Source organism: Dermochelys coriacea, chromosome 6 (assembly GCF_009764565.3).
Source record: "Dermochelys coriacea isolate rDerCor1 chromosome 6, rDerCor1.pri.v4, whole genome shotgun sequence".
NCBI lineage: Eukaryota > Metazoa > Chordata > Testudines > Dermochelyidae > Dermochelys > Dermochelys coriacea.
This window is the reverse complement of record NC_050073.1, coordinates 106958340-106968441: the sequence shown is the minus strand read 5'-3', so window position 1 is coordinate 106968441 and position 10102 is coordinate 106958340. Positions and strand designations below refer to the sequence as shown.

At 46.6% G+C, this 10102-nt stretch overlaps 1 protein-coding gene across 1 annotated transcript in view; it reads right to left on the bottom strand.

Annotated features, from left to right (window-relative positions):
- PPP2R5C (protein phosphatase 2 regulatory subunit B'gamma) overlaps positions 1-10102 on the bottom strand; it is a 197822-nt gene that overhangs the window by 56406 nt on the left and 131314 nt on the right. The window contains 1 exon segment of the mRNA XM_038405255.2: positions 835-943. Coding sequence (XP_038261183.2) covers positions 835-943 — 109 coding nt within the window.

Sequence of the window (10102 nt, the reverse complement as noted above, 5' to 3'; positions counted from 1 at the left end):
TGCTGTTCCAAATCTAGAATCCTTTGTGGCTCCCTACTGTGAGCCTAACAAAGGTTCAAGTAGTATGAAAGCAACAGAGTGGAGTGGTCCTAATGTTATTACACAGATTGTTTCAACACTTAAATTTTTTTGTCATTTTTCAGGTATTTGGTTTTACACTCCACCTCTTCAGTATTTCCACTTAATGAATGCATATTGAAGAAATAAGTGACTTAGCAAAACATCCAGGGCACCAAAAAGTTACAACAAACTGAACTAAAATATTAAATTATCCAAGTAAAACATACCACATATACAGGTTTCAGAGTAGCAGCCGTGTTAGTCTGTATTCGCAAAAAGAAAAGGAGTACTTGTGGCACCTTAGAGACTAACAAATTTATTAGAGCATAAGCTTTCGTGAGCTACAGCTCACTTCATCGGATGCATCCGATGAAGTGAGCTGTAGCTCACGAAAGCTTATGCTCTAATAAATTTGTTAGTCTCTAAGGTGCCACAAGTACTCCTTTTCTTTATACCACATATAATGGATCTTTTAAAAAAAAAAGATCTACTAAAGGGACACTCTCATTAAAAGGATAAGTTTTTCTGTGATATTATACAGTGCTTCTCATCCACAGATCTCAGAATGTGATTTTAAAAGAGTTTCTTTACCCCATTTTACAGATGAAGAAATTGAGTCAGAGAGAGGGGAAGTGACTTGCATAAGGTCACACAGCAGGCCAATAGCAGAGCTGGAAATAAATCCCAGGTCTCCCAACTCCCAGTTCAGCATTTTATTCCCTTGCCCATCCTGTGGAACAGAATCTATAACACTTAATAAACAAATTAATTTACCTGTGGGTGGTAGACACTGAGTGATTTCACTTTGTGCAAAGGTAATAACACCTTCAATAAGAAAATTTTGTGCTCTTCTTTTAATGGTAAGGCAAATCCATTAATTATACTGTAAAAAAAAAATCAGAAGTTTTTAAAATCAGTTTCAAATCAGTACATGTTCAAAGTTTTCACTATTGCCAAATTTTTAAGGATAAGAAAATTATTTCTTTGTTCTTTATTTTAATTGTTCCAAGTTGTTTTTCTTTGAGCTTTCTCCCATAGAACATTAATGTAACATTTTTTCCCATGTTGAAGAAGGGGTCATTATTTAAACAAAAATAGAACAAAATTTTAAGAATATTTAAGTCTAATTATCTAGAGCGCAGAATACAAATTCAACCAATGGTAAAATCAACATCCTCACATCCCCTATATCAAGAGTTCTAACTTACGTCTTTCCCAGGTGCCGAAATCCTCCCTCCAAGTTCCATAAAAGACCCAGTTCCCCCCTCCAGCTTCCAACCTTTCCACCTCCTTGTAAACAAAGTTCTGAATAAATGCCCTTCCCAGCTGCTGAAAGCCAGCTAATTCATTCCTAATGAGGGAATCAATCAAAGATCCAACACCTGGGAGTCAGATCCAGGAGAGTACACAGATTGGAGACAGGATTACTCTATTGGGAAATGGGTAGTTTTTTAGCACTGGAGCAGGCCACAAGACAGCATCACAGCACATGGAGTTCCCAACACCAACTGAGTAAAGACACGTGTTACTCATTATGGGCGCATTGTACTTTTGATCTTTTTATCTGGAATGGCCTTTTGAAAACCTCCCAACTTTAAAAAAATGGAATTAAAAATAGTTCACATACTACAACTGGAGTCTCACTGCCAATTTTTGTGGTTTTACAATCACACGTTCTTATTTTTCAGATGTTTTCATCTCACGTTAACTAGCATGGAAGGCTCTCACAAACAAGAGGGGAACTGATAAAGCGCTGAACTATTACATCCTAAAACACTACGTTAAGAGCATTCAGCTTGCAAAGTCAAGCACTCAAAAGTTAGAAAATGCCAGAATGAAGGTTGTTTTTTTGCAAACTTAATTCCCCATACCTTGTACGTACACACTATAATGCAGTCTATAATTACATTATCATATACCATTTTTTCCACATGACCCGTACCTCATTCACTGAATGAGTAGTTAGTTATTGATTATTTCTTTTTATCCTTCTCATTCAATGTGTGGCATCTGGCCTTATTTAACACGACATGCAAACCCCACACTGAATACAAAATTATTGATTTCCTCACAGACATTTCCATGGTGCTCTCATCATAATATCTGAGTGTTTCACAACATGAATTTATTTTCTTAATGCTCCTGGGAGATTAGGTGTTGTCACCATTTTGTAGTTGGGGAATTGAGGCAGAATAATTAAGGCAAAATGGTCATAAAAGTGTCCATTAATTTTGGGTGCCAAGCTTAAAATACATAGGGACTGATTCTTCAGAGTAATTAGCATTTCATAGCACTTTATATGTTTGAAGCACAATTCCAGTTTATTTTGGTTGCAGTTGTGAGCACTCAGCACAATTAGTAGTTAACCTTGAAATTTTTCCTTTACGTGACTTGCCCAGCATCACATTGGAACTACATGGCAGAGGCAGGGATAGAATCCAAATCTCCAGAGTGGCATTCAACTTCCTTTCTCATCCTGTAATCGCCTGCCTCAATCACTACACACATTCCAATTTCTGCAAAAAACAAGCAGGGATCCTACAGACACTAGCCTCATTAACTATACAATACTGATTCATTCCTATAAAACCATCCTTCTTGGGCACTGAAAGAGGCAGGGGTCCCGTAGAAAAAAAAGTAGCATGTGATCATGTAATTACAGCATATCATAAGGCATAAGCAACCTTAAATTCTGAAAGTGCTTGACTTCGCAACCTGAACTTTTTTTGGATGTCGTTTTCTGGAACTATGCTGACCCCCAACTAGGGTCATCAGCAAGGTTCAAACCTTTAGATTCACAGCACAGACCTCTACCACTGAGCTAATGGACTAACTGGTAGCAGTAGAGGCTGTTATCATCTGCGGACCTGCCACTAGAGGGCGAGAACAAACTTTGTGAGTGGGTTTCACAACTATTTGTCTGGCAGCAGAAGAATGGAGAGACTCCGGATTCTTGGGTTCTGGAGGGAAGTGTTCTTATGTGGTTACAGACCCTTCTGTCCCTGTGTCCCAAGCCAGTCTGTCCCCACGACTGATCCTGACCATTCCTCCCACCGCCAGCTCCTGCCCCACTCACCCTTCTACATCTACATATTCCCATTCCTAAGCGCCCCACTCCCTGCCTTACTCTCACCCTCACCCCTCTGCATTAAAATCAGGCAGCTTCCTCTTTCACCACTTTGCTGCCTGGGCACCAGTATGGGGGGCGGGGAATAATGAGAGCACAGGAAAGACATTTTCCCTACTTTCAGTTCTCGTGCCTGAGATTTTTCACAAAGACAGCAAAAGGCACATCCCCTGATACAAGGGCAAACCCCCTTGCAAAATTTCAAGCCTTTGTTCCAAAGCAGGAGATTCTGCAGTGTGAATTACGTCTTAATAGGAATACTGTCTGCCCTTCCATTCAGGATTATGTAATTTCCCTATAGCAACGGAAGTCATCGCTACAAGTAAAAGTGGTTTTTTTTTTTGTTTTGTTTTGTTTTTTTACCACCAGTTAATACTATTTAGCAGCCAGAACGTGCCATGTCACTGGCCAGCTCTCTGCAAGCCTCTGAACAACTGTGTGAGAACTACTAATCTTAGATGTCTGGTAGATAAGTTTTTCCTGAAAGAGCAATTTTTTTTTTGAAGTTAACAGTGCACCTTTAAGGAAGATACAGGGATATGGAACAGAAAGAGGAATGACTTAAGTTTTCCAGTTGTCAGCCAACCTAGGACAAGGATTTTCTGTTCCTCCAGTGAGTCTCTTAGTAATGCATTAGATCCCAAACAGGCACAAAGAAAAATCTCTTTTAGCAGGCATTTGTGCTTTGCTATGGCAGGCAATAAGGATAAAGTTAATATTGACACCACATATTGCTGATAGTATGACTGAAAAGCTAAACAAACAGGGTATCTTGGCTTATTTTTATATTTAATATTTTAAAGAATTATCTCTTTATAAAATTCACAATGTGACTAGGATCCAAAGACAAAAGCCAACAACGTAATTTGATTTACTCCTTTACGTACACAATCTTCTGGAATGGGCATTGTGGACTGCTCGTTGGTATAGGGAACAGCTCTTTATAACAAAAATCCAAGTGGTGTCTCCATGAAGGCCTCCAAATTAATTTTGTCTTGGCTCTCATCTGCCTTTTACAGCAATTACACAACAAAAAAAAAAGGTTACCTATCTTTTGTACTGTTGTTCAAGATGCGTTGCTCATGTTTATTCTAGGTGTGTGCATGCCCACATGCATAGTCATAGGAGATTTTTTTTTGCCTTAGCAGTATCCATAGGATTGGCAGTGGTGCCCCCTAGAGTGCCATGCTCGTGCACCGGTATATTAGGCGCCTCTGATTCTAGCCCTCTCAGTTCCTTCTTGCCAGCAACTCCGACAGAGGGGCAGGAGGGCAGGTAATAGAATGGACGTGAGAAACATCTTGAAGAAGAGTTATGAAAGATAGGTAACCGTTTTTTCTTCTTCGAGTGCTTGATCATGTCAATTCCATTCTAGGTGAATCACGAGCAGTATCCTTGGAAGTAGGTTCAGAGTTCATGGTCATGCAGTTTGTAACACTTCTCTACCAAAGCCAGCATCATCTCGGGACTGCTGGGTAAGCATGAAATGTGTGAATGGATGACCAGGAAGCAGCCCAACAGATATCTTGAATCGGCACTTGAGCCAGGAAAGCTGCAAACGAGACTTGCGCCCTAGTCGAGTGGGCAGTTACAACTGCCGATGGAGACACTTTTGCCAGATCAAAGCAAAAACAGATGCAGGCGGTGATCCATGATGAAATTCTCTGGCCGTACACTGGAAGACCTTTCATCCTGTCTACCACCATGAAAAACAACTGCATCGACTTACGGAATGGCTTGGTTCTTTCGATGTAAAAGGCTAGCAGTCTCCTGAGGTTCCGAGAGCATAATCTATGCTCCTCATCCAATTTATGAGGTTTTGGAAAGACAACAAGTAAATATACGTTCTGGCCTGCATAAAACTGAGAAACTACCTTGGACAGGAAAATCGGGTGCGGTCACAGGCAGACCTTGTAAAAAGGCCATATAGGGCAGCTCCGAGGTAAGTTCCCTAATCTCATAGACCCTATGCGCAGACGTTATCACTACCAGGAGCAAGACCTTCCATGAGAGTAGAATCATAGAATATCAGGATTGGAAGGGACACCTCAGGAGGTCCATCTAGTCCAACTCCCTGCTCAAAGCAGGACCAATCCCCAACTAAATCACTCCAGCCAGGACTTTGTCAAGCCTGACCTTAAAAACCTCTAAGGAAGGAGATTCCACCACTCCCTAGGTAACCCATTCCAGTGCTTCACCACCCTCCTAGTGAAAAAGTTTTTCCTAATATCCAACCTAAACCTCCCCCACTGCAACTTGAGACCATTACTCCTTGTTCTGCCATCTGCTACCACTGAGAACAGCCTAGCTCCATCCTCTTTGGAATCCCCTTTCAGGTAATTGAAAGCAGCTATCAAATCCCCCCTCATTCTTCTCTTCTGTAGACTAAATAATCCCAGTTCCCTCAGCCTCTCCTCATAAATCATGTGAAGGGAGCAGGAAGCCAAAGGCTTGAAGGGAAGGAGCCATGTGAGCCATGACAACATGAAATTCAGGTCCCAAGGAGGGACAGGGTCATGGACATGGGGATAGTCACTCCAGACCTTTCAAAAACCGGACTGTCATGTCATGAGTGAAGACTGACCTGCCCTGGATTGGAGGGTGGAAGGCTGAAATAGTGGCCAATTGAACCTTAACTGATGAAAGAGGCAGGCCCTGGAGTTTGAGGTGCAGAAGGTAGTTCAAGATCAACTGCACTGAAGCCAGCTAAGGCCGAATACCCTGGTTTGAGTCCCAGAACCGTTTCTCTGCTCCGGGGACCGACGGCGTTTGGCTGCCCTCTGAGGAGGGCTCATGGCTAGCTTACCCACCCGGGGAGACCGAGCACTCCTGCTCCTCTGCATTCAACCATGCAGCAGCCAAGCTGATCAGGTGCAGAGCAGCCAGGTTCATGTGCAGAAGACTGCTGTGGTTCTGAGACAGCAGATCCGGCCAGAGGGGCGGCTGCAGCAGACCCGCCACTGAGAGGTCCAGCAGGGTGCCGAACCAGTGTTGACAAGGCTAAGTCAGGACTATCAGGATAACCTTTGCCTTGTCCTGTTTCATCTTCTCAAGGGCTCTGTGGATTAATGGCACTGGTGGGAAGGAGTACATTCGAGCCCCCAACCACAGAAGCAAAAAGGAATCTGACAGGGAGCCTCTGTTCATCCCCCAAAATCAAGCAAAACATGTGGCACTTCCTGGGTGGATTTGTTCGCGTTCCAGCAGAACAGGGAGTTCCCCACCTTTGGAAGATCATGCTAACCATCTCTGGATGCAGTGACCATTCATGGCAAGACCAAAAGGTCCTGCTGAGGTGATCTGCCAACACGTTCCTGGCCCCAAGAAGGTGCGTGGCTATGAGATAAATGGCTTGCTGCTCACAGAAGTCCCAGAGAGCTTCTTGCAGTGGGCTCACGATCAGGTTTTGCTTTGCTTGCTGATGTAAAACATTGTGGCGGTATTTTCCTTTAGGATCTGCAGCACCTTGCCCTTCACGTGAAGCAGGAAAGCCTGATAGTCCAAGCAAACCGCTCTGAGCTCTGACGTTTATGTGGCGGGAGCAATCATCTCGCGACCAACAGTCTTGTGTGCTGATATCACCCAGGTGGGCCCCCCACCTCAGATTCAAGGCATCGGAGTGTTACTGATGGGGCTGCAAAGGGAAATGCCTGCAACACTGATCCAGATTTCACCCACCATTTCACGGATGACTTTATGTGATCCAACACTCTGATCATGCGGTCTAGATTGTGCTGTTGGGGATGGAGACCGAAGACAACCAGGCTTGCAGGGATCTGAGATGGAACCACATGTGACTGATTACGTAAGTACAGGCTGCCATGTGGCTTAACAAGCTCAGGCACGTGTGATCTCTCACATGGAAGAACAGGTTTGACATGACTCGGAAACAGGCATCCAGAAGGAAGGCTCTGGCTCTTGTGGAGTCGAGGACTGCCCTATGAAAGCTGTCTGTTGCACCAGTATTAAGGTTGATTTCTTTTTATTAACTGGCGCAGATTGTTGCAGGTTGAACATACCAGATTGAGGCTCCTTTGAACCTGACCCCAAGATCTGCCCTTGATGAGCCAGTTGTCAAGGTATGGATAAACCTGTACCCCTCGATGCCTCAGGTAAGCAGCCCCTGGCGCCATGCATTTTGTGAAAACTGGCGGGGCTGCTGAGTCCGAAGGGAGGCATCATGAATTGGAAATGACGTTGGCCCACCACAAAACAGAGGAACCATCTGTGTCCTTGGAAAATGGAGATATGAAACTATGCGTCCATCAAGTCAAGGGCGGCATAACAGTCTCCAGGATCCAGGGAAGGGATGATGGAGGCCAGGAAGACCATGCAAAACTTCAACTTTTTGAGATATTTTTTGAGGAGTCACAGGTCCAGAATGGGTCTTAAAACCCCTTTCACTTTCAGGATTAAGAAATAGGGGGAGAACCCCCCTTTCCCCTCTCATGTCCTGAGGGACCTCCTCCACCACTCCCAGCTGCAGGAGATCTTCTACTTCCTGAGCAAGGAGTTGCTCATGAGAAACCCATCCCTCTTCAGGGACCCAAGGGGAGTGGAACGGAGGGGCAGCCGAGAATTGCAGGGTGTAGCCCAGAGATGATATACCGAGCATCCAACGGTTTGAGGTTACTCATGACCAAGCCAACCGGAAGGCAGTTCAGGAAGGAGTAGGGTGGATCCTGAGAATTGACTCAGGCGTCATCCTCAAGCACAGTCTCAAAATGAGTGCTTCTGGCCCCTGGGGTATTTTGCTGGACAGGCTAACTGGAGGTGGAGGGGCAATGATGGCTGAACCCTGAGTCTTTGCCTGTTCTCCTAGAGGAGCCCTACTGAGGAGGCCAAGGCCTAGGAGGCGGGGGCAGTCTGAACGGTTTTCTCACCATCTGCGGTGTGGCAGGCTTAGTGAGCGGAGAGCGTCTCTAATGTCCTTGAGTCCATGCAGCCTTGCATCCGTCTGCTCCAAGAAGCGCCCCCTTCCATCAACGGAAGGTCCGGGATGGAGGACTGCATCTCCTGGGACAGAGTGAAGCCAGGAACTGTGCCACATTACCACAGCCACGGCAATGACCCTGGCCGCGTCCCAGGCCATTTGGAGGTACCCGCCTCCAAAATGGTGGTAAACTCCTGGCCCAAGTCCTGGGGCAGGGAGTCAAACTTTTTGAGGGAGTCCCACAGATTAAAACTGTATTTTCCCAATAAAGCCTGGTGGTTTGACACCCTAAACTGAAGTGTGGCCATTAAATAAACGTTCCTTCCAAAAAGGTCCAGCCTCTTGGTGTCTTTATTTGTGGGTGTGGAACTGGCTTGCCCTTCCCTGTCCCTTTCATTGGCCGCTGAGATGACCAGTGACCCTGGAGGCGGGTGGGTATAAATATTCCAAACTTTTAACAGAGATGAAGTATTTATTTTCAGCCTGCTTGGAGGTGGGTGGGATAGAACACAGGGATTGCCAGAGGGCCTTGCTATGTTTAAAAACCTGTTGTATACTGGCAATATGACCCACGCAGGGGCTGACGCCGTTAGCATGTTGAATAAAGTGTCAGATTGCTCTGCCATTTCTTCCACCTCCAAGCCTTAGTTTGAGGTCACGCTCCTGAGAAGGACTTGGTACTCCTTAAAGTCATCCAGTGGACTGACATGTGAGGGCCCTGCTACCACTTCAGCTAGCAATGAGGACGAGGACTGGACTACCAGGGAAGGGCCCGGGACATTGTCCCCTGTAGGGGAAGGTTCCTTCGGAGTGGATACCTGCTCCTCAACCCCCAGTATCAGATTCCACTCCATGCACCAACCACAGTGCCATCAGTGCCAGGGATTGCTTCTCCAAGGCAGCAAGGGAGGAGAGGTGCGAGAAGGGCATCGACATGCCCCACACATTCCAATATGGCCACTGTGCAGGCCACTGGCTCCTAGGTTGGCAACATGGTAGTTGAGGCAGCCTCAGGCACCCACAAGGGCCGCTGGTACTGTCACAGTGACGGGCTGAAGTTCCGCTCCGCTCCAGACGAGTCCCCTTCTGGTGACCATGGTGGGGCTGTAGAGACTTACTGTAGCTGCGGGAGAGTGATGCCTTGAATAGAGGGATCAGCGCCTATCCAAAGACCCAAGTGGGGAGATTGGTCACCAATGCTGAACCAGTCTCGTGCCTGGGGGGGGGAAAACGACACGCCAACAGAGATCTGTGCCAGGGAGTTGACTGGCAGGAGGACAATTTGTGTTGGTCATACAGAGACTGACGCCTCACTGTGGGCAATCCGCACCATATTGATGGTGACCACGAGCATGGTGCCGGTGACTTGGGCTGTCTGACAGGAGATCTAGGTTACAGAGTCGGGAATCTCAGCTGTGGAGACAGAGAATGCTGTCTTTGCTCCAGGGACCGACGGCATTTGGCTGCCCTCTGAGGAGGTCTCATGGCTGACTTACCGGCCTGGAGAGACTTAGCTGTATCCAGTGTTGTGCACAGCACCAGGAGGATTCTCTGGTCCCTGGCCACCAGAAGGCTCTCAGACGTTAATAGCCCTGCCAATTGCCTGGGGCCCCTACTGCTCCCAGGAGTCAAAGGCGAATCCCTAATGGGGTTGAATGATCCAGCAGGGGATGAACCACCTTGAGGATCCGGAGTGGGCGGACGGGCTGAACTGGGTCCTTTGCTCAACTCCCCTGGACCTAAGTTCCCTATAAGCAGCGCAGCCGCACAGCAGGCTATCAAGGGCCCAGCCCAGCCCAGCGAAGCTGTTGCAGACATGGAGAGGCGCCTCTCTCCCAGCCCAGCCCAGCCGGAGTTGCCACAGCCAGGGAGAGGCTCCTCTCCCCCGGCACAGCCAGCCGGAGCTACTGCTGCTGGAGAGGGACACCTCTACCCCTGCCGGCGTTGCTGCAGCAAGAGAGGGCTGGGGGAGTCCTCTCTCT